This window comes from Myotis nattereri (assembly GCF_964212035.1).
Source record: "Myotis nattereri genome assembly, chromosome: 4".
NCBI classification, from domain to species: Eukaryota; Metazoa; Chordata; class Mammalia; order Chiroptera; family Vespertilionidae; genus Myotis; species Myotis nattereri.
This window is the reverse complement of record NC_138079.1, coordinates 43,602,057-43,626,629: the sequence shown is the minus strand read 5'-3', so window position 1 is coordinate 43,626,629 and position 24,573 is coordinate 43,602,057. Positions and strand designations below refer to the sequence as shown.

Below are 24,573 nucleotides of genomic sequence, written 5' to 3'. Positions count from 1 at the left end.
AAAGTAATAATGTTCTATAATTTCTATATTCTCTATAGTTTCTATCTTGTGCATGCATAAAATTCACAAAGAATACATACGCAGTAAGTAACACTGATTGTCTGACCTGGGAGGTAGAGAGAGGGTGAGTATGGAGGTAGACTAAGGGTTTAGAGGTCTACTGTATAATTTCATATCCCCTTCTTAAAATAAAAGAAGCTTTTAAAAATAACTTGTATATGTGATTATAAATTGACATCAACAAAATCTTTTAATTTTTGTTAAATAAGAGAAAAATGAAAATAATATGATCAAACAATATATTTCTTTATAAACAGAAATGGAAATGCTGCCAAAATTTAACTGTGAGCTGGCAGGCAGTGCTGTCATATAATAGCCTGAAATAAATAATACTACGGAAAACCAAATTTGGCGTTGTAAAAGGAAGCCTGGTAAGAAATATGTGTCTCAAGATATAATGTAAAAAGTGTAATACACTGTACTTAAACATTCAGAAGCTGAGAAGTGGAAAATCTCCCAGTTAAAAAAAGACAAAAACCATATCTAAACACAGCATGTAAAGGAAAGGCATTTTCTTTTGCAGTTACCTCAGTACACTTTACAATCTTCTCATCAGTTTCAAAATCTGCTTCCAGTTTTATTTTTTCACTTGGAAATCCTTGTAACGATATTCCATCCACGGAACTAATAACACTATAGAATAAAATGAAATACAAAGCAAGTATTACTACTAAGGTGCTTCTTATGAAATGAATTATTAAATTTGAATAAATGGAATAAGGAGAAAAATTATGAAAGCTATAAATTTAAAACAGCAGTAAGGTATCTCAATTACATATAAAATAATTAAAACTATATTCATTTACCAAGATTTCTTGATGTGTAGCAAATTTTACCTACTTTTTCATATGCCCAATTCATACCTGAAGTTTAAAATATCTTAGTCTTACCCTAACCGGTTTGGCTCACTGGATAGAGCGTCGGCCTGCGGACTGAAGGGTCCCAGGTTCGATTCCGGTCAAGGGCATGTACCTTGGTTGCGGGCACATCCCCAGTGGTGGGTGTGCAGGAGGCAGCTGATTGATGTTTCTCTCTCATCAATGTTTCTAGCTCTCTATCCCTCTCCCTTCCTCTCTGTAAAAAATCAATAAAATATATTTAAAAATAAAATAATATCTTAGTCTTTTAACAGAAAAGCTGTCTCATGAATTTTTTAAAAAAAATCTATTTTAGAGTCCTACAGCATTAGCCCTCTTCTTTCTTTGCTCCAGACAGGAAAGACGGAAGGAAGGAAGGAAAGAAGGAAGGAAGGGAGGGAGGGAGGGGAAAAGAAAAGAAAGAAAAGAAACGAAATGAAATGGGTAATGGAAAAAAGGAAGGAATGAATGGCAGTAATATTCTGTAAGGCCTCTAAAGTAGATATTATTAAATTCAGTTGTTTGTATTTACAGTGAGTCAGTATAAAACAGAATAAACATCCAAAGGGACTCCTTTACTTACTTGACAAAAATAGGTACCCTACCACAGGAAAAGTGTCTTGCATCAAGCCCACACTGCTACACAATGGACATACTGTCATTGGCCCCCTCCCAATTGACCACCCTTCAATAATTGACAGCATCCTGGCCAAGAAAACACACATGAGGCTGGTTAGGCATATGTTTGAAAAAGAGACTGAATATAATAATTAAAGTATAAGCACTGAAATTCATGGTATAATTCCATATTTATTCATAAAAGATTTCTTTTTATTAACATGTTTTTATCCTTCCCCTTTCCATCAAATCAATTACATTTTAGTAACAAAAAGTTCTTACCCTTTGTTTCCTTTTTCTTCAGGATCTACCCAGCAGATGTCCACATACTCTCTCAGGTCTACAGCATCAACTTTCCCACATGTAATCTTAAAGTCTTTTTGTTCTCGTAGAGCTAACCGCAAGCCATCCATGGTCTCTGGAGTTATTTGCACCATTAAGCCATCTGAAAATGAGAGTTATGTTTCATATTTATTTTACTAAATATCAATTTATATGTCTAAGCCATAAAATTTATTCCAAAATACAAATGTATTTTGTTATTTGAAAATATTTAAAAATCATCTGTTAAATCATTTTAATGGTTGTTTTCTATTAGGAAATAAGAAAACTATTTCACAAAGGATTAATTTTTTAATGGTAAATAAATTTTTTTAAATGAATGGTTAAAAATTTTCCATTTCTGGCTATGATACTAAACTAACTCTTTCATAATAACCAACCATAAAACTAGACAAAATGTATGAGGCAACTGTTTCAGTAGTAGACCGTAGGAAATGCAATACCGTGACCCCTGTAGGAAAATTCAACAAGTGAGCCCAAAGTTGCCCAGGCAAAGTCTTGGGACAGTGTCTGGTGATCCATTAAGCTGCAATGGCCCTACTGGCTTAAGAAGCCAGAAATAACAGACTGGAAAGTCCTTGAATCTGAGGTCCAGACAAAGAAGAAGGGGCACCAAAAGGCTGTGTAAGGGTCACTTTGCGTCATCGGACTAGAACTGGGGAAGAGTGCTGGAGGTTGAGTTCAATCAGCAATGGCCGTTTATTTAACCAAGCATGCCTATATAATGAGACTTCTACAAAAATCCACAAATATCCGGGTTCAAGGAGCTTCTGTGTTGGGGAACACATCAAGGTGTTAGAAGGGTGATGTGAAGGAAGGGTGGTGGTACGCCTGGAGAGGGCATGGACTCTCCATGACTCCTTCCCCATACTTAGCCCTGTGCTTATCTTCCATTTGGTTATTCTTAAGTCATATCTTTTATAAATGCTTTATTATAAACCAGTAAACATAAATGAAGTGTTTTCTGAGTTCTGTAAGCTATTCTAGCAAATGTTTGCACCAACCTGAGGAAGAGGTAGTGGGATCCTCTGATTTACAGCCAGTTAGAAGTATAAGAGGCCCTAGACTTCTAATTGGTATCTAAAGTGAGGGGCAGTGTCGTGGGACTGAGCCCTTAACCTATGGGGTCTGTGCTAACTCTGGGTGGTTAATGTCAGAACTAAATTGTTGGACACCCAGTTGGTGCCAGAGAACTAGAAAATTAACTGATGCGAGGGGAAAAATCCACACATTTGGTGTGAGTAAAAAACCTCTCTCATTGGGAGAACTGAATCACTGATGCTGGATCAAATCCTATTCAAATGCAAAAAAATGTCAATGGATCCCTATCTGATTGATACATGCATATTAAAGGCAGAGCTTTAAATCTTTTGGGACAAAACAGGAGAACATCTTTTTAACCACAGGATGGAAAGATTTCTTAAATAAAAAACATTAACCATAAGAGATTAATAAATTACATTGTATTTAAATGAAGACTTTCTATTAAAAATACACTATAAAATGGTGTAGGAAATCTACAGTATATAGAAAACTATGCAACTATAAATCAGAAAAATATACAAAACAACAGAAAAATGGACAAAAGATGTGAACCAGCATTGCACAGAAGAGACAACATATATGTCCAATAAATATGTTGTAAGATGCTCGACTTAATAGGGATATGCTAATTATGACCATGTTCAGAGATACCTACCAGATTGACACAAATTAAGTAGCCTGATAAAACTAAGTTTGGAGAATATGAAGATCAACAGGAAATCTTAAATAATGAAAATAATTTAGCAATATCTTGTAAAGTTAAACATTTTCTAATCTATCAGCCAAGAAATTCTACTCCTGGAGATATACTCCAGAGAAACTCTTAGACACGTGCCCAATGTCGACACACACCAAGAATGCTACTAGCACCATTGTTCATAATAGCAAAAACAGAGAACCAACCCAGATGTTCATGATTGAAAGATAAATAGTCACACATTCACAAAATAAAATATTTAATAACATTGAAAATAAATAAGCCATAGCTGCTGGCAACAACATGGATAAATTTTAGAGACATAACATTGCATGAAAATAACAAGCGCCATAAGACTGTGTGAAGAATGATATCAATTTTATACATCTCCCAAATAAACATATTATTTAGGCATATTTTTATACAGTGTAAAAAAATTAAGCAAGAGAATGATAAACAGTATTCAGTCTGGTAGTTAATTTTTGGAGAGAGAAGGAAGAAGGTGTAAATAGATCCAAATATTGATCATGTTTTAATTTTTGGGCTGCAGAATGATTTCACAGAAGCTTGTGGTACTTTGGAGAATATGACATAACTTACATATATCCTTTTATATAAATATCAAATACAGTTTCAAAAAGAAAACTTTACATCTTTACATTAAAACAATCTTAAAGATGAAACTCCTACCTTCAACTATGCTGGACTTAGCAAGAAATCCTGAAGATGATTTTAGAGCTCCATTGAATACTACAAAACTTGCACCTGTCACTGATAAAAAAAAAAAAAATACAACAATTATGTTTTAACCTGCTCTATTTTATGTTATAATATATTTGCTAAATATATAATGTGGAGCATGGCACATTTTAAGTACCTGATAAATGCCATGCCCACACCACTTAAAATTAGAAAGTTAATAAATAAGATAAATATTGCATTCAAGTTAATAGTTGTATCTAATAATTGATGGACAGTTGTATTAATTAAAATGTTTATGTTGCCCTAGCAAGTTTGGCTCAGGACATAGAGCACTGGCCTGCAAACTGGAGGGTCCTGGGTTCAATTCCTAGTCAGGGCACATGCCCAGGTTGCGGGCTTGATCCCCAGTAGGGGGCATGCAAGGGGCAGCTGATCAATGATTCTCTCTCATCAGTGATGTTTCTATCTCTCTCTCCCTCTCCTTTCCTCTCTGAAATCAATTTTAAAAATATATTAAAAATAATAAAATGTTTGTGTCTGTGTCAGGGAGAGTGTGAGAAATTGAACATCCACTACTAGTGAGAACATAAATCAACAATCTCTGGGTGGACAACTTGATAATTATCTACTAAAATTACAAATAAATGTATTCTTTTATGCACCAATTCCATTTTCAGAAATTAATGGTACGGATACAATGTTATTCACAGTATCTATATGTATAAAGAGCCCGGGGCCATCGCAACCAAACAAATGACTGAACAGGCTGAGTGGGGCAACAAGGCCGGCAGAGGGTTAGCGAGGGACGACCAAATGACTAAACAAGCAGGCTGCGTGGGGCGACCAGGCCAGCAGGGGGGTTGGTGAGGGACGACCAAACAACTGAACAACAGGCTGTGTGGGGCGACCAGGCTGGCAGGGGGGGCAGTGAGGGGCGACCAAATGACCGAACAGCAGGCTGCATGAGGTGACCAGGCTGGCAGGGGGGTTAGTGAGGAATGACCAATAACTGAACAGCAGGCTGTGTGGGGCGACCAGGCTGGCAGGGGGAGGGGGGGCATGGGCAGTGAGGGGCGACCAAATGACCAAACAGCAGGCTGTGTGGGGTGACCAGGCCAGCAGGGGAGGCAGATGGGGGCAACCAGGTTGGCAGGCAGAGGCGGAGTGATCAGGCTGACGGGGGGGTGGGGGGGGGCAGTAGGGGCAGTCAGTCAAGCAGGCAGGTGAGCAGTTAGGAGCCAGCGGTCCCAGATTGTGACAGGGATGTCCAACTGCTGGTTTAGGCCCGATCCTGAGGACATTCCCCAAGGGATCCCAGATTGGAGAGGGTTCAGGCTGGGCTGAAGGGACCACCCCCGTGCACAAATTTTGTGCACTGGGCCTCTAGTCCTATATAATGAAAGGCTAGTATGCAAATCAACCAAATGGTGGAATTATCGGTCACTATGACGTGCACTGACCACCAGGGGGCAGACACTCAACCCAGGAGTTGCCCCCTAGTGGTCAGTGTGCTCTCACAGGGGGAGCGCCACTCAGCCAGAAGCTGGGCTCACAGCTGGCAAGCACAGCGGCGGTGGCGGGAGCCTCTCCCGCCTCCACAACAGCACTAAGGATGTCCAATTGCCAGCTTAGGCCCACTACCTACATGGAGCAGGCCTAAGCCGGCAGTCAGACATCCCCCGAGGGCTCCTGAACTGCAAGAGGGCAAAGGCAGGGCTGAGGTAACCCCCTGAGTGCATGAGTTTCGTGCACTGGGCCTCTATTATTTTATAAATAGCCAAGGACTGGTAAAAGTTATCTCCACCAATATAAAGGACAATTAAATGAAGTACACATATAAAGTGGAAAGTTATGTAGAATGTGAAAATTCTTTATATACTAATATAGAATAATATCCAAAGTATGTTAACAAAAGAAAAAGCAAGGTGTAGTCTGGAACAAATGACTTATTTAAAAAATGTCTCAGAAAAGATGTACATACTGAAACTGAAAATACTGGTTTGGTTGCCTATGGGGAGGAGGAGAGGGTAGCCTGAGGGTCAAGGAAGAAGAGACTTTATACTATAAATATTTATATCTTTCAAACTTACACCACATAAATATATACCTATTCAACAAATATTAAATAGTTGTTAAATTTTAATGTCAAAAATATCACTGACATGTTAAGTGAAAAAAAACACAATACAAAAGTATAAATATCCAGTATTATATCATCTATTTAACACAGATATTAATATAAAAAGGAAATACAGTAAAAATATCAACAATGGCTGTATATTGACACTTTTTTCTTTTACTACTCTTTTCTTCTGCTACTTTTAAAAATATATTTTCCAAGCTTATTACAAATGAGTATAAATTACTTTTATAATCATAAGAAAAAAACTGTATTAGCTGACAGATGTTAGAATATTTTAAAATTTGTTATCTTATACTAATGTATTAATTTTATGGAATGCGTACTTCCATGTAACTTTCCACTGGTTAGGCCCTCTACTGCACGGGTTTGGTAATCCAGCAGTCACTAAGGTCATTCAACCAGAACTGAGAGTCATGTCACTCAGACCTGCTATGTATTCTACCACCTTTATCATTTTCATATTCCCAGCCACTTATAGTTTTATAAATTATTCTACATTCTTATCTATCCTGTGCTCCCTTAATTAAGGGAGTTGGAGCAAAAAGCATGTAGAGGTGAAAAAACCTCATTCAAGAGACAAATAACTGGGGGGGAAAAAAGACTCCCACCATACAGGACATATTAAGCCTGAATATCTGTACAGTGTTCCAAGTCTTTAAACCTAATGTAGCCTAAGAGAAAAACACAAATCAGAAGCAATTTTAAAATACTTCTGTGTGTTTCCTCGTAGGTGTGGCTCAATTGTTGAGCATCAGCCTATGAACCAGGAGGTCATGGTTCAATTCCCACTCAGAGCACATGCAGGCTCAATCCCCAGGAGGGGGCCTGCAGGAGGCAGCTGATCAATGATTCCCTCTCATCATTGATGTTTCTATCTCTCCCTCTCCTTCTCTCTGAAATCAATATATTCATATATATATATATATGTGTGTGTATGTTTGTGTGTATATATATACATATATATACACATATATATATTTGTGTAGATAAAATTTTAAAGCATGTTTTATCACTGTCAATTCAGCATACACGTAAAATATATATATTTCCTCTTTGAAAAGAATTCTATTCATTGAGGTGGTTTAATGGATCAACACTAGGAACCAACACTCACCTTTTCTAGGGTGGCCAGTGGCACTATTGGCCTGTGTTTGATAAACTCCATCATTCTGTACACAGACTAGATGAGAATCTGCTTCTGTACTAAAACTAGCTCCAATGCTAATGACATGCTCATTAGAAGAATTTATTACTTTCATTACCTAGGGAAAAAAACAACATTCATTTAGAAACACTTTTACCATTTCATGCCTTTATCAGTTACACTAATTCAAAGAGTCACATTTCTGACCAGCTTCATAAACCTCAAACTTTGGTCTGGAAAACCCCCAAGAATGTGATAGAAACAAAGTTATTAAGATAAAATCACCTCAATGCATAAAACAGTAAAAAAAAAAAAAAAAAAAAAAAAAAAAAAAAAAAAAAGAAGAAAGAATAGAATTAAATGCCTTGTTAGGAGGCAAATCTAAAACTTCAAAAATAATATATTTTGCCATTATATATTAGTCTGCTTCAAAACATCAAATTTAATTGACACACTTGTAAGGAAATCTAATGTTTAATAATTATCTTCAAAATTTTAATGAATCAATTATACTTACATCATTGTATTTTTTCCGAGGTATTTTTATGCAGCTCTTCCCCATTTCCATATGAATCAACAGCTGATCTATATTATGCAAGGTATACTGGTAATTTCGAAGGTCCTATATAAAATTATGACATTTCCATAAACCTTAAACTACTATTCATGCACATTTACCCATTCATCAAATCCATTAAAAAGTATCCATCATTTTAAGACTTGTGATACATAACTGAAAATGCCATCTACAAACTAGTACTAACTTATAAAACCAACTAATCCAGCTACTCCACAGAGTAGTAAACAATATCATTCCCAGGAAGAATTCTATAGTATTTGGGGGTGATCTCCTCTTTCTATTTAAAGATCTTTCAAATAGGTCTTCAAACTGAATATTATAAATCAAAGTAAGTCCACTGAAATTCTTTTTTCTGGTAACAGGTAAATACAAAATTCTAGAAATCTGAGGTGGAAAGGAACCTGAAACATGGCTTATTCCAATCCTTCCTAAAGCAAATGAGGAAACTTAGGCCACACTTTGTTCACATTCACCAAACTTACTAACTTTACAAACACTTTAACTACATCTTCAAAAGCTTCAACATCTGTGTAGATCTCACATTACCTAAATATGTAAGCACCCCAGCAGGATGAATTGAAAGGCAATATAAATCAGGTACATATAAATTAGATGTGCTCTAAAAAGCAATTCATTAGAAACAGCCCATTTGTGTTAAATGAACTTAGGATATATTTGTAAGTAAACTTCCATTATACCAAATATGCCAAATTAAAATAGGAAAACATAAGTGTGTAAAATTTACTAAACACATTTTTAAAGTAACAATATAAGAACACTTAACAAAATAGTTCAATTACTCACAACAAGTAAGTTCATTATAGTGTGTCCTATCTCTCCAAAAAGAGGTTTTCGGCCTCTGATACTTGTTAGAGGAGCAGGGTATGCTATACAAAAGAAAAAAACAAACTGGTTACTGCCCAAAAAGCCCAAACAAACACAACAGAGTCTTGAATGTATTACCTTTAATTCTTATTTTTCAAACAGTATGAATAAATTACCCCCAATCATTTCTTTGGGGAAAATTAACCCATACTGAGTACTAATCAGGTGCTGCATTGAACTGGGAACTCTGCATACATTATCTTATTTAAACTCTATAACAACCTCATGAGGCAAGTATATCTACCCCTACTTTACAAATGGGAAAGTAGGTCACTAAGTTAATGTAACATAGATTTGAAATTTGGTTTGCCTGATTCCAAAACATTTAATCTTTTCACTATATGTTTCCACAAAATTATGATGGTTGGAAAATTACAGTAATTGGCTAGGGCCCCCTATCAAGTTCTGAATTTGAAGAAAAATAAGAATTAAATATTTTAATGGTGTGTACAATTAATATTCAACTGTGCTAATTTACAGATTTATATAGTAAACTTTTATATGATAACAGAAGCACACAGAGTCAGAGAAATCAATGCAGAGAAGGAGAAGGGACATGGAGCCTGTCACCTAACAATCTTCCTCTTTCTTCAGGGCACTATAAACACTGCACAGCAGGAAGAAAAAGATAACTTGCTGGCAATGTAGCAGGACCTCTGGAAGGAAAGGAAGGTGAAAAAGGAAGGTAAGACTATTTCTATGATGATAAAAAGCAGGTACATTTTTAACCTTCAGCTTAGGTAAGGAGCAAACCTCTCTAATACCTATTATACAAATACTAGAGGCCTGATGCACGAAATTTGTGCAAGGCCTTGGCCCCGGCCCCCACCCGCCACCGCCGTGGCCCGGGGCCTCTGCCACCTCTGCCGTAGCCCCCACCCGCTGCAGCTTTGTCCAGAAGGAAGGACGTCTGGTTATGCTTTTATTATTATAGATAAGTTCTTAAAATTCTAAGACAACACACCTGACATTATCTATTTTCAAAACTTAAGTCAGGGGAACTCACATCTTTCCTATTACATGTTTTGTGGTGTTTAAAAGGATAAGTTATTTGGAGGACAGGGGATGTAGACTAGAAAAAACGTAAGATGTAGTGGTAAATGACATTAAGTAAATGCTGACTTTTTCCTTCATCTCTTATGAATCAGGGAGCAACCTTGTAATTTGATAGAAGTAATTTTACTTAAAACTATTTTCAAAAGGTTCTGACTTAGAATGACATCCTGTCAGTTTCAAAGGGACCTCACAAGTCATCTAATCCAACATTTAATGATATTTTAACCAAATGATCTCAACATAAAAGCATAGATAATCCCCATTTGAAAATTACTAATTTCAGACACTTATTTTCAGTTTTTAGTCACGGGAATCAACTTCTGTCATTAATTTTTCCATATGTACATTATCTCTATAACAATATAAACACACACACCACACCACACTTCCAAGTCCATTCCCAAAGAGGCATGGGCACCAATAACACCAAAATGCTAGTCTATCCAAACCCCAGCAGAACATAAAGAACTCAGAAAAAATAGCTGAGACTAGTTAACTTCTATGAATAACTGCTGATATGCCCTCATCACTACTAAATAGCTACCATAGCTTTGCAGCTCCAATCCCTGTGTATCTTTTGAGAAGTCCCTCATTTGCCCCATGATTTTCCTTTCAGTGTGTGAAAACAGACTTGGTATCTAGAAGTGATACAGGCCAAACTTACAGATTATATGCTACATAATTACTTAAAATTACCTAGTACTAGTATACTGACCTAACCTTCCATAAAAATAGCATTCAAATATTAATATCAGAGACAAATATTAGGTTGAATGGATGTAACACTTGGCTCAGAATGAAAATTTTTTTAAGTTCTTCGGTTTACACAGCGTAAAACCTGAGATAAAAATTAAATCTTGTTACTTTTTATACAATTTAATAGCATCTCATACTTAAATCCTAAATAAGGACCCCCTCCCAAAAACCACAGTTTAATAAAATTTGCCAAAGAGAGGGATTTAATGAATCTCTCTCTCACTGAATTTGTCCTTTTTGAAATAGTAAAGGTCACTTTATAATCTTCCTACATTTAATTTCCTCCAAAAATATCTATTAAATTATATTAGAATGAAATGTATAAAATTTCATTAGATGTACATCACATGCAATAAATAAACTATTTCTTCAAAAAAAGGAGAAAGAGCCCTGGCTGGTGTGGCTCAGTTGGCTGGACTGTTATCCCATGCACCAAAAGGTCTCAGGTTTGATTCTGGGTCAGGGTACATACCTAGGCTGTGTGTTCGCTCTCTGGTCAAAGACAACCAATCGATGTTTCTCTCTCAGATCTATCTTCCTTTCTTCCTTCCTTCCTTCCTTCCTTCCTCCTTCCTCCCCGCCCCCACATTCCTCTCCTCCCTCTCTCTCAAATATATATATATATATTTTTTTCTTTTTTTTTAACACTGGAAATAATTTCAACTTAGATATAACCATACATATAAACCTCTTTAGAATCTCAACTGTATCAAGGGTAGATATGTAAAGATACACACAAACTCACACTCAAATATACACATATACATATACTAGTATTATACATAAATGATACAGTCTACATCACTTTTAGGTAATAAGCTAAATGTCAGGAATATAAAAATAAGAAAAAGGAACCTCATGCTTAACAAAGATGGGAGCCACTATTTTTAAGTATTTCCTTTTCTAAAAATAGTCAACTCGATTACAGTCAGGAACTGAAAGTAGTAGCACTGATAATCCAAAAATCCTTTAAGTTTGACTCTCTAATGTACACAAATTGAAGGGAGCAATAATTTGTCTTCTTACCGCATAGGCAACATAAAATGAACTCTCTACAGTACATACTTTTTAGAAAACTTCAAGTTTTTGTGGGTTTGTTCTAAAATCTAAAAAATATATTTTAAGGTAAGTTTATATAATGATTATAAACTTGACTTCATGACATATCAAGGTTTTGTAGACTAATTTGGTAGTACAGGAGGGTTGTTTTGGAATTTTAAAAGTACAGCGAAACAGAAGTGGTTCCATTAATCCATTAAAATTTTTATTTTAATGATACCCCTGGATTCTTCTTTTACTATTTGAACCTATGAAATTTAACTTAATATTCTAAAACTTACCTTTATATTCTGCACCCAATCTCAGCATTAAACGCATAGGGAAAACCTTTGCCCAGGGAATCTCTAGCTTCTGGATAAGAATTCCACAAAGAAAAGGATTACTTGGTAAGGGGAGATCATCAAGTTTCTGAAAAGTAGGTGTAATAAATAGGAATCCTCCATGGTCCTTGCTACCGAGAAAACTCTCGGTAAAGGTAATATTGTCCAAGTTTTCTATGTATTTTCCTGGAAATAAAATCATTTTAAAAAGATTTTTAAGTTGTTTAAAGAGGCTTTCTGAGTTTGAATGTTCCCATATAAACTTTCTTATACAAAGCCAATGTAGAATTTTATTTCCACTCTAGAACAAGCATCTATTCAATACCTTGTGTGCACAAAGCTCGGTTATTCCTGGAGATAGGAATAACCATAAGCTATTTAAAAAATTTCTTCCTTACTGAATGGTCAAGTAAAATCAAAATGTCCCCCAATCTTATACAAACAGTAAGAAAAACATATAGACACATAAAAAATAAAAAAGGTAATAAATAAATAAATTAATTAAATAAAGGCAAATATATTTGACGTAAAAATTTTTTCAAATCTGTATAAAGACACTAATCAGATAAAATGCTAGATTTAAGGAGACTGAAAACAATGATTAAGACCTGAAAAAGCAATAATCTCTTCACAAAATAAATCTTTAGTACAGTTAGCATAACCAAAAGCATAAATGCCTTTAATTAATTTGTCCATTCCCTAGTCTAAGAACTTTTATGCATGCATATAAGCATAACCAATGGACACAGACACTAGGGGGATGAGGGCCTGTGCTGGGGGGTGGAAGAGGCCGGGGGTAGGTCAATGGGGAAAAAGGAGAAGTATGTTCTACTATTTGTAATACTTTAAACAAACTAACAAAAAAATTAAAACAAAAATAAAACAGTTCAAAATAAAAAGCTATACCTTTTAGAGCATCTTTATATATGGAGATAAATAGTCTGAAGATGTCCTTAGGAATAGTATCTTCATTTGGCAAACATAACAATAGAATAATAATTTCTGCCTGTCCCAAGCCATGCAATCCATTGGTTGAGAAGTACCAATATTTGTCTGAGGAATCTTTAGTGATAAAAGCATACAACTATCAATTTCCACTTCTATTAACCAAAAAAACTAAATATCATTGTCTTTTGCATGAAGCACAATTTTCAAATTCCTTATTTTTCCAGAGTTCTCCTCACAAAAACTTTGAATTGCTTAAGATTAATGTAGAAAAGAAAAAAGATTATCTGATGGAGTCAACTAATAAATAACACTAAAATAAAAGATGCATTAATATGGTGAAATGTAGTGGGTAAGAATTAGGTTAGTTTCAAAGAGAATGAAAAGCTGAGAGATGCATTGTTGAGTACTAAGGATTATTTATTACTGAAGATTATTTAGTTTCTTACTTTTAATTGGATCACAAGTCATTGACTTTAAACTGTCTTTATTGCTACTAAATCAGGATTCTTGCTTACCTCAATTACCAAATTTTAATTTCGCTAAAAGCTAAATGAATGAAATGTATTTAATTGTATCATGAACATCAAAATACAGCTCAGCTATAAGCCCATGACCTTAACATAGGACTTATTGAGGGACACTAGTAAAAATCTGTAAGCTTGTATTTCAAGTCCCACCAAATATAAATTTGCAAAAACTTACATTCATATTTGGCTAAAAAATCCAATATCCAGTGCTGCTTATTTTCCATGATTGCCAGTATAAATCTAACTTGAGGTTGTAATTAATTCAGAAATGCTGCTTTCCAATTAGGCAAAGAAAGATGAATCATTACTTACAAAATACTAACTTGACATTAACGAGTAGATTAGCATTTAGGACAAATGTAACAGGATGAAAAGCTTTGTCTTCAAGAAGCAAAATGATCTGCTCCTGAGATGGGTGTTCTTCTACTACAGGCCCTAATTCATGAAAATGACATATAATTAGAATAAATATGACATCCTGTTAAATATGCTTGCAGTGAAAAAAACAAGATTTATAAATCTACCAATGGCTTGAGCAAATTTAAACAAAAGCAAACATGTTCCATAACGTCAATCAATATCCTGGACAACTGTTATATACTTACTAGAGGCCCGGTGCATTAAATTTGTGCACTGGGGAAGGGGGTCCCTCAGCCCAGCCTGCCCCCTCTCACAGTCTGGGAGCCCTCAGGGGATGTCCTACTGATGGCTTAGGCCCGCTCCCCAGAGAGTGGGCCTAAGCTGCAGTCTGGCCTCTCTCTACGGAAGGTGACCAGGGGAAGGCGCCACCCCCATCACCCCGCTGCTGCTGCCACTGCCAGCTGCCACAGCCACCAAGGTGTTTTCATCAACACGGACTCCAGTCCCTTCACCACGAAAAAATGACAACTTTCTTTAGGCATTTTCAAGATGTCTCTTTCATAGGATATGACATTTCTTTCTTTTTTTTTAATCCTCACCTGAGGATATTTTTCCATTGATCTTTAGGGACATGGAAGAGAGAGGGAAAGACAGAGAGAAACATCAATGTGAGAGAGACACTTCGATTGGTTGCCTCCTGCATGAGCCCTGACCTAGGCCCCAGCCAGGGAGGAGCCTGTAACATAGGTACATGCCTTAGATCAGAATCAAACCCGGACCCTGCGGTCCATAAGCTGAGGCTCTATCCACTGAGCCAAGCCGGCTAGGGCAGGATATGACATTTCTTAGCCCCTCCAGCAGCGGGCCTTCGTTTTTTCCTCCAGGAGTGAGGTGGAAAACCCTAGAACACCTTCTTGGATTCTTATTACCCAAGTTACCAAGAACACTGTGAGTGGTGTACAGGGAGCTTAGCCAATGAGTGGTAAGAAAAGGTGTTTCCTCTGCAGCTATGCGCAGAGGTGGGACTGCTGGTCCGCTGTCTCCCAGCAGGGGTGGGCCTCCGTGTGTGTGTCCGTTCCGGGCCGGGGGCGAGCCCCCTCTGTGCGCGCAGCCTCCTCCTGAGCCAGTTGTGACTGTTACAGCATCCTGACTAATTTGCATATTACCTCTTTATATATAGAGATTTTTACTTTTCTATGCATGTAAAGAATTAATACTGCAATGCATATAAATCTTGATATGTTGTGTATACACAAAAATGTTGATTAAAAAGCATATTTATATAATTTTAGCACCTTTAAAATTTTAAAACAAACATTTTTGTAAAGTGGATTCTAGTCTGCCAGCCATTCCAATTATAAATTCTGAAACTTACAATGCTGAGGAAAGTAATCTAGACCCAAGTTGTACAGGCTGCTCGCTGACATATGCCCTATGCCAGCAACAAGTGGCAAAAAAAATTAAAAAATAAAATAAAAATCTTGCCAATCAATAGAAAAATATCCATGGCCTGCAAAGAACAGGGCTTGAAGGTATTTTCACCACTATAGCCAGGTTTATGAAATAGCACCTACTGACATAAAGAGGTCCTAAGCTCCATTCCCCTACATTGCCATGCACAGAGCATAATCACTTCATGTTGCAGGATGCAGCATAATGCAAGTATCCTAGGTAACTACTATGAGGTAGAAGCTAACCATAGGATCTTCAGTTTGGAAAGGACCTTATAGATCTAGGTTCTCTTCTTTTAAAAAGAAACTGAGGCCCAAAGAGATTATATAACATGCTTCAAGTCATATACATATTAAATAGCCGATGACAAACGAAAATTCCTAGCTTTGTCATCTAATCCAATATTCTTTTCTTTAGGTACCACTCTCCTTTAAAAAAAAAAAAAGATACGTAATCAAAACTCTAATACAATGGAAATATTTTCAGAGCTAAAAGTCTATGAGTTTCCCTGCTGTATTGGCCTTTTGTCTCATTCTAAGTTAGGAAGTCAGATATTATAAATGAATCATCTTCATCTCAAAAGTTCAAATCTTTTTAGAATTTGTTGTCATATATGACTTTTTGTAAACTAAAGTTATCAAGACATAATACACGTTTCAAATTGTCTAAATTTAAAAAAATCCATTTCATATAACACAGACAAAATTCATCAGTATATTCTTTAAAAAAAAACAAACACCACAACTTTTAAATTTAAGTAACTGCTATTCCTACCTAATTCCTTTTCTTCAGATGCAACCAGAAGAGGGGGCAAACTGTCCTCATCACAAGGTAGAAGACTAATCTTATTGCCCACATTCTTGTCAATACCACATAGCAACCTATAATCTGAAGTATTAGCAACAGGTAAACTGCTGTTCACTAAAACACCAGCTGTAGGACTAGATGGTTCCTCAGTTCCTGCAAAAACATCATCATCTAGTGTAAAAGATCCAGAAGTAGGCAACCCCTCAGTTCCCGTGCTTATGGGCAGTTTTTCCACAGATGAAACCTCAGAAATTGGACTCTGAATTATCTCATTTCTTGTAATATCTCCTATCTCATTGTTTGGTTTTTCCACTGTAGCAGAATAGACGTGATCCACTGTGTTTACCGTCTGTAAAATATGGAATAAAAAAAAAAATCAGTTTCTAGTCTCTGTTCAAATGTGAAATGTTCATCTCTATAGCCAAACATATCGTTTTAATAAAACCGAAATGGGCTCAGAAATTCTTCAGAAGCCAAATTTCCTAAGAAACAGTACCATTTGGCTTCTTCAAATCTAGGAGCATAAGGTTTAGCTTTACTGTATGCTCAGGTAGGTACTAATGACTTTAATTTTGTAGATTAGAGAAAGAAGGCAAGGAGAATTTCAGGATCTTATACCATATCACACAGTGAGCAAATTAGGTTAACCCAAGGATCTCTTTCTCATGACAACCAAAACACCTTGGGTAAGCAAGGGAGAAGAATAGGGGGAAAGACAGAGAGGGGAGTGGTTAGGCAGCAGAATGGTAACTATAGTCCAAAATAGTAACCACCAGTAATATATTGTATCTCAAATATCTTTAAATAAAGCCCTTTCTTTTAAACTGGCCAAACCTGAGTCAATATTAAATGATACCATTTATGAATTCAAATAATACTTACTAACCTATTTAGAACTTTCATTTTGTTAAAATATTGATTAGGGTAGGTGCTAGATCAGAAACTTTTGGTAATAATGGCTACATGCAAAATCTAGCTCCAGAACTCTTTTTCTTTTTAAATATATTTTATTGATTTTTTACAGAGAGGAAGGGAGAGGGATAGAGAGTTAGAAACATCAATGAGAGAGAAACATCGATCAGCTACCTCCTGCATACCCCGTACTGGGAATGTGCCTGCAACCAAGGTACATGCCTGCAACCAAGGTACATGCCCTTGACCGGAATCGAACATGGGACCCTTGAGTCCACAGGCCGACGCTCTATCCACTGAGCCAAACCGGTTAGGGCCTAGCTCCAGAACTCTTACTGACAAACAGCATATGGTATGTGAACTTGAACAGAGCATGATACATATCCATCTTGTCTAATGTATGTACCCAGAATAAACCAGGTAACTGGCACAGAGTAAATACTCAATAAATATTTGTTTAATGAATAAAACATTCTTACTTCGTGTATTAATATTTGCTTCTATGAGCATTTTGCTACTATACAATGAGAATTCTTAGTGGACTAGGAGTCTATATTATGTATCTTCTACTTAACACCTAGTACATTTGTGTAAATGCAAACATAAATACACCATCACATACTTTACTAAATCCTTGAAAATCATTAAACAAATATTAGTCTAAATCTCAGTTCTATTTCCCTATAACAGTGTTTCTTAAAGTGTGGTCCAAGGATTCCTGGGGTACCCAAGACCCTTTCAGGGAGTCAGTGAGGTCCTAGGATTTTCTTCATATAATTTCACCAAAACAACATATCACAACAGACTGAATATACAGGCAATTATGAGAGTTTTTCTTCTACTAAGTTAGACATAAAACTGAAATGTAAAATAATATTATCCCTGCTGGGCCAGCATGTCTCAGTGGTTGAGGATCGACCTATGAACCAGGAGATCAAGGTTCAAATCTCGGTCACTCGATCCCCAGTGTGGTGCACGCAGGAAGCAGCCGATCATGATTATCTCTCATCATTGATGTTTCTATCTCTCTCTTTCTCTCCCAACCTTTCTGAAATCAATAAAAAATATTAAAAAAAAAAAAGTTATCCCTGATTAAACTTTTGTTTTGAAATTTTTCTCATAGTATTTCTATTAATATTAGTTTATTTTAACTAATGCATTTTAAATTTTCTCAATTTTAATATAGTAATTATCTATAGTATAATCTACAAAACTTATAGCTCTTTTGAATTCTCAATAACTTTTAAGAGCACAAAATGGTATTGAGACCAAAAGTTTGACAATGAAAAGGTAAAACCTAAAAAATATCCTCTATATCAAATATTTCTCATTTTAGGAAACTCATAGTGTTAAAAAAAACCAACAAAACCATACTCTAATAATCACATAAGGAATTGAATTACCTATCAAATAAAATTTTATTAAATTAACAAGTCATTCTTTAGATTCCTTACCAAGGGCAGATCTGGTAAGAGAGGACTAAAGTCTTCAGAACATCTTTTACTTCCAGATGATAATTTTGCTGTATCTGCAACTTCACCATTGGGCAATATACCATCTGCAAACCATACTCTCTTCTGTTCTTTGGAACATAATCCTAGATTCAGTTTCAAAAATAAAGCATTTTAACTTGGCAATACTGCAATGATTTAATATAAAAATGGGTCAGAAAATGTTTTCAAAAGCTTTTGCTATCTATTATCAAGCCTAGAGAAATGGCCTTATGTGCAGCTACCCAGAGCGTAAGTCTTTTTCTAATCCATGCTAAGGTAGGATGAGCCTGGGAAGCACATATTCAGAAAAGGAGTGGACACGCCCTGACCGGTTTGGCTCATGGATAGAGCCTCGGCCCTCGGACTGAAGGGTCCCAGGTTCGATTCTGGTCAAGGGCATGTACCTTGGTTGCAAGATCAACCCCCAATAGGGGGTGTGCAGGAGGCAGCTCATCAATGTTTCTCTCTCATCAGTGTTTCTGACTCTCTCTCGCTCTCCCTTCCTCTCTGTAAAATAGCAATAAAAATATCTAAAAAAACCCAAAAAAACAAAAAAAAAAACAAGAAAAGGGTGGACAGGAGAGGTTATTTCTTAAAGACAAAGGGGGCAGATTTAAAGCCTATATTATTAAAACTTATTTGTGAGTGTGGAGTGGAGACTGAATAAAATTTAGGGACTAAGGCACAGGAAAGAAAAACGGACTATACAGAGCATGGCAGATAAGCAAAGAAAAACACTTGAACAGAAAGAGGCATAAAAATTTAAAAAATGAAACAGGATCACTTGTGCATTAGAGGTCATTTCTTTTAATTTATTTGATGAGAGAAGCATAATATGTTTTATTCTTATAATGAAGATATTAAACTTTATTAGTATTTATTAAGATTTTCATCCCATATTTGGAGGAAATAACTAGATATCAGCATGAATATTTGTTCTGTTGTTATAAAGCATCTACAAAGGAGGGTTATGAAAATTTTTGCCAGATGATTTTAGAACAATATTAAGATTAAAAGGATTAATATATCTACTTTCCAAAATATAATACAGAATAACACTGAAAAAACTAGAATCATATATAATTTTTGCATTATGAGTACACATATTAAATAAAGTATCTTTCTTATATTTGCAATACTTTTATAGTTTAACAATTCACAATGTCAATATAAGAAAATATATAAATATTTCTAAAAACAGATTTATTCAGCTTTAGAACTATAATATGTAAGCATACGTTTATTCAGATGGAAAAAGACACATGGGATAAGATTATTACAATAGCTTTATTAACTCTTGTTTCGTGCATTTACAATTGTAAACCTACTTTTGCCCACTCCTATATATGCTGAATCTCCTTATTTAAGTTACTAGAGGCCCAGTGCATGCACTGGGGGTAGGGAGGTCCCTCATCCTGGCCTGTGCTGTCTCGCAGTCTGGGACCCCTGTGGGGATGTCCACCTGCCAGCTTAGGCCCGCTCCTGGGGTGATTGGGCCTAAGCTGGCAGTCAGACATCCCTCTGGCAGCCTGGGAGCCCTAAGCCACAGTCAGACATCCTTAGCACTGCTGCAGAGGCTCCTGCCACCGCTGCTGCGCGCTCGCAGCCATCAGCCTGGCTTATGGCTGAGCAGAGCTCCCCCTGTGGGAGTGCACTGACCATCAGGGGGCAGATCCTGCATGGAGCATCTGCCCTCTGGTGGTCAGTGCGTGTCATAGTGACCAGTAATTTCCAGTTATTCCACTGTTAGGGTCAATTTGCATATTACCCTTTTATTATATAGGATAATGATAAATGGAACATAGCTATTAAGTGAGGAAACTAAAGTCCAAAATAATTGTCACAAGTATCTGAATTTGCCTTTAACTGATAGTTAAAGTCATTTTATAGCATGCAACAGACTAATAGTTGATGTTTAAAAATGTGAATGGACTTAAGATCCTAATCTACAACAGGTTGTAAAAAAGAACAGAGTCCAAAGATTTAAAAACCATTTTTATTCTAGTAAAACATACATTTATAAACAGATTTTTAAGGAAATGGAGGTAAGCCAGGTTTTTACCTATTATTTCTCAAACTCAAGCCTACCTTTTCCACCAAGCTCTTTGATGCCATGCTGGAAGTCTGCAAAGTGCAATTCCTAGACCCTCTTGCTAGTTGGGCCTAGTTAGGTTTCACCAATGGTAGGCACAGGTAGATTAGAAGATGAGAAGGAATTTTTTCGTTTGAGTTCCTGCCAAGATTCTTGAAGTAGCAGCACCCCCAGATATAGCTGCATGCTCCATGATTTTCAGTACTCCTTTACATCACCCCAGAACACTCCTTCAGCCATCTGAGCATGAACCTTATTAGTCTCCTTGATGGTTCTACCATTTGCCTGTTGGTGTTCCCCCAGAGGTCACAGGACCAACCACATGGTACCCCAAACCCTAAATCCCAGGTCTGAGAACCAAGTACTTTCTGGTACTTCTATACTGTACTCAAGTAATACTGCTTCTCACTTTTTGTTCCCCCTGTCCTAGCACTGGTGATTGCTTCCTGCTGTTTCTAATCCCTGAGTCACTTGAGCATAGTCTTTTTGCTCTTCCAGCCTTCTAATATAGATGTATAACCAGTTTCCTGTATTAAATTCCTTCTGATATCTAGTCTGGCTTCTCTTTCCTCAATAGACCTTGTCAACACTAGAAATTTTCTATTTTAATAATTTATCTGTAGTCTAAGACACAGGATTTTCTTCTAGTTACCTTCAACACTTGGCTGCTTAAGGGCTGAGATTGGTAAGGTTGTAGGTGAAGAAGGTACACTGGATGTCTGGGTCTCCTGCAGAGGCTGGATGGTGGCACATTCATCAGAGTGATTAGATTTAAGATTAGAACCAGTTGGGCTCATCATCCTTTCAAATGCCTGAGCTATAACGGGGAGAAAATACCATTAAAATCTCAGATTTTTAAAAATTTCAAAGTAAATATGATATTCTATTTTTCAAGTTGTAAGGAGTAAGAAATCATTGGCTTAGCAAGAAAAAGAAGTGGCACTTGACAAAGATCATATCCTTACTTTGGTTGGCAGCACTCCACTTCAGTATAAGCTACCAATCAGTTATTTTAACATTATACTTATGTTTGATATCTATTAAAGAAAATTATTGTTATTTAATATGACTATTTTTGCCTTTTACCCTTAGAGTCTATTTCTAACATAGTACAGAGTGGTTCTTTTAAGATATAAATCATATATCATTACTCTGTTTAAAATCCTTTAATGATTTCCCAACTCTTGGAGTGAACAATTTAAGTTTTACAATGGCTCATAAGACCCTACACAGCCTACATCCCGACCTCCTCTGCCTTCTGTTACTGTCTGACCTCATTTCTCACTACAATTCCACTTGCTCATTATGATCCAGCCACCTACGCCTCCTTGTTTTTCAACAAATCAAGAAGCACTCTCCTCACTTAGGGCCTTTGCTCTTATTGTTCTCTCTGCTTAGAATGTTCTTCCAATAGATATTCACATAGCTTTATTCTCTTCCTTCAAGTCTCTGCTCATATGTCATTATCATAAAATCTTACTCTGACCACTTTATAAAAAAATACAGACTTTTGCCTCCAATCTGTTACTATCTACCCCTCTTACACTCTTCTATTTTCATTTAGGATATTATCATCATCTGATATTCTCTTTGCCTACTGTCCGTCCACTTTTCCCAAATTTGTAAGCTCCATGAGAACAAGGAGTCTATTTGTTCTCAGTCAGTGCTCCAGAATACAGAATGGTACCTGAAAATTTCTGAATGATTTTTCATCCAAGTAACACAGAACAGAACTGGTAGCTCTCCCTTCAGCATATCTCCAAACAGACCTGCTATACATGCTGCCACTACTAAAAGTGCCTTCCTTAAATGACAGTAAATGATAGCATTCTTATGAAATGGCTTCCACTAACCAACTGAAATCCGAACATCTTACTCTGGGTTTCAAAGGAATTTCCATCTTGCCCTAAATCAACCTAATGGCACTCGCACCCAGGCTATCTTGAAACTTACAGTCTCAGCACAAATTCCTCAATGTCCATATCTCTATTCAAATTATTTTTTCTTCTAATACTTCATGAAATGTGTCTCACAACCTTTGAGCCATCTTTCTCCTTTTATTTAATAACATTATCTTAAATGATCATTTCTACCATTTTCAATGCTAAAGGTGATGAAAACAAATTATTATGTTTTCTTGTGGTGTATAAAGTAATGCTAAAGAGAACCATAAATAAAATTACATGCTATATGATATCAAAACAGAATAAATAAAAGATAGCCAAATAAACAAATGGTTTTTCAAAAGAATTTCTTTGCTAAACCAATGTTTGAGCTCAATACCCTACTTAGAGTCTTTAATGAGCCTTGATCTTCTCCCCTTCTGGATTCTTACAGTCAGAATATGTATTAATGTCCACCTAAGAATCTGACCTATCTACTCAAATGTTTCAAATCTTCATGGCTAACAGCAGGAGCAGTTGTCTTCTAGGCCATTGAAGCAGTGTAAAAAAAAAAACAGAACTATAAGCACTTAAGCTAACCTCCTCACAAACAATGGTGATAATACAGAAATATAAAAAGATTTATACTCTATTATCTTCCAGAACACATGTCAATAGCAGGGAGTAAAGCAGCTTACCTCAAGCTAACAGACTCACATCAAAGCTTTTTGGAGAACTGCTGAAAAAATTTATCTTCATTCAAAAGAGAAAAACAAATTATTATCAGGTATTTACTCTCCTGGCTAACAGGAAGCACTGCCTGAGCTAGTACACAGGCTTGGTCTTTAAAGAGTCCCAAGTAATATTTGCTGGGAATTAAATTGTCAACAAATTTTAGAAAATGCCAAGAAGTACTCAAAAGAACAAATGTGTATTTGAGGAAAAAAACACAAAACACACAACACACACACACACAACTGTGAGAATTCAAGACCACAAAGATTATTGCTCATAATGGTAGTTAGCTAGGGAGCCAGAGAAACAGTAGGAAACACATAAAAACAAAATTGTATAAATTGAAAAGGGAAAAAAAATATGAGACAAAAATATACAAATAGTGTGGCAGTCCTATAAATTTATCTATAAGATAGATATCATTATCTTATTTTTTATTCCCATCTTAGGCTGTAGTTTTCTAAAGGGTAAGAACTATTATCTTGCCTGGTGCTATTAATATATAAGATTAAATACCACTTATTAGTAGGTATTCGATAAATGTTTAGATTAAGATGATAATGACAACAATGATGATGGCAAAAACAATAGGCAGATGAAATGCAGCACTTAGGGACTTGGTACCTGTTATAAAGTTAATGAAATGCCACTCCAGAAATTGAATGCTTCCTTTCCAAACTGGTAGCATTAAGTGTGACAGTGGAACAAAAAGAAGAGAAACCAAGCCTTGGGATGTCCCACCTAAGCCACATAAGTCAACACTAGGTCCTCGCCTTAAGAAAATAAAGAAGTTTATCTTTGTCACAATCCAATTGTTATGAAGACATATTCAGTTACTTAGAGAAAATGTCAGGTTACTACTCACCTTTACTAATGGTTTCATAGCAGACCACACAGACTCTTGCTTCCTTTTCTAGATACTGCAGTTTACACTTCCTATTACAACAGACACCACAAAATACCTATAAAGAATAAAATATCAAATTTGGTTCTATTTCATACATACTTATACCTATTGGAGGTGGGGGGGGGGGGAGGCCCCAAATCTAATTAACCAAAAACCATTTTTTTTATTATATAATTTTTTGGATCACTATATTC

General features: G+C 36.1%; 1 protein-coding gene across 1 annotated transcript in view; it reads right to left on the bottom strand.

The window, feature by feature from the left end:
* The window catches only part of ZFYVE16 (zinc finger FYVE-type containing 16), a 44,458-nt gene that overhangs the window by 3,675 nt on the left and 16,210 nt on the right, over window positions 1-24,573 (bottom strand). Inside the window, exons 4-16 of the mRNA XM_081088641.1 lie at window positions 24,338-24,434; window positions 21,507-21,671; window positions 18,724-18,866; window positions 16,325-16,706; window positions 14,051-14,173; window positions 13,170-13,325; window positions 12,225-12,449; window positions 8,992-9,074; window positions 8,125-8,229; window positions 7,578-7,725; window positions 4,309-4,389; window positions 1,818-1,980; window positions 588-693 (exon numbers count right to left, since the gene is read on the bottom strand). Of these exons, the coding sequence (XP_080944767.1) occupies window positions 588-693; window positions 1,818-1,980; window positions 4,309-4,389; window positions 7,578-7,725; window positions 8,125-8,229; window positions 8,992-9,074; window positions 12,225-12,449; window positions 13,170-13,325; window positions 14,051-14,173; window positions 16,325-16,706; window positions 18,724-18,866; window positions 21,507-21,671; window positions 24,338-24,434 (1,977 nt within the window). The remainder of the gene's footprint in view (window positions 1-587; window positions 694-1,817; window positions 1,981-4,308; window positions 4,390-7,577; window positions 7,726-8,124; window positions 8,230-8,991; window positions 9,075-12,224; window positions 12,450-13,169; window positions 13,326-14,050; window positions 14,174-16,324; window positions 16,707-18,723; window positions 18,867-21,506; window positions 21,672-24,337; window positions 24,435-24,573) is intronic.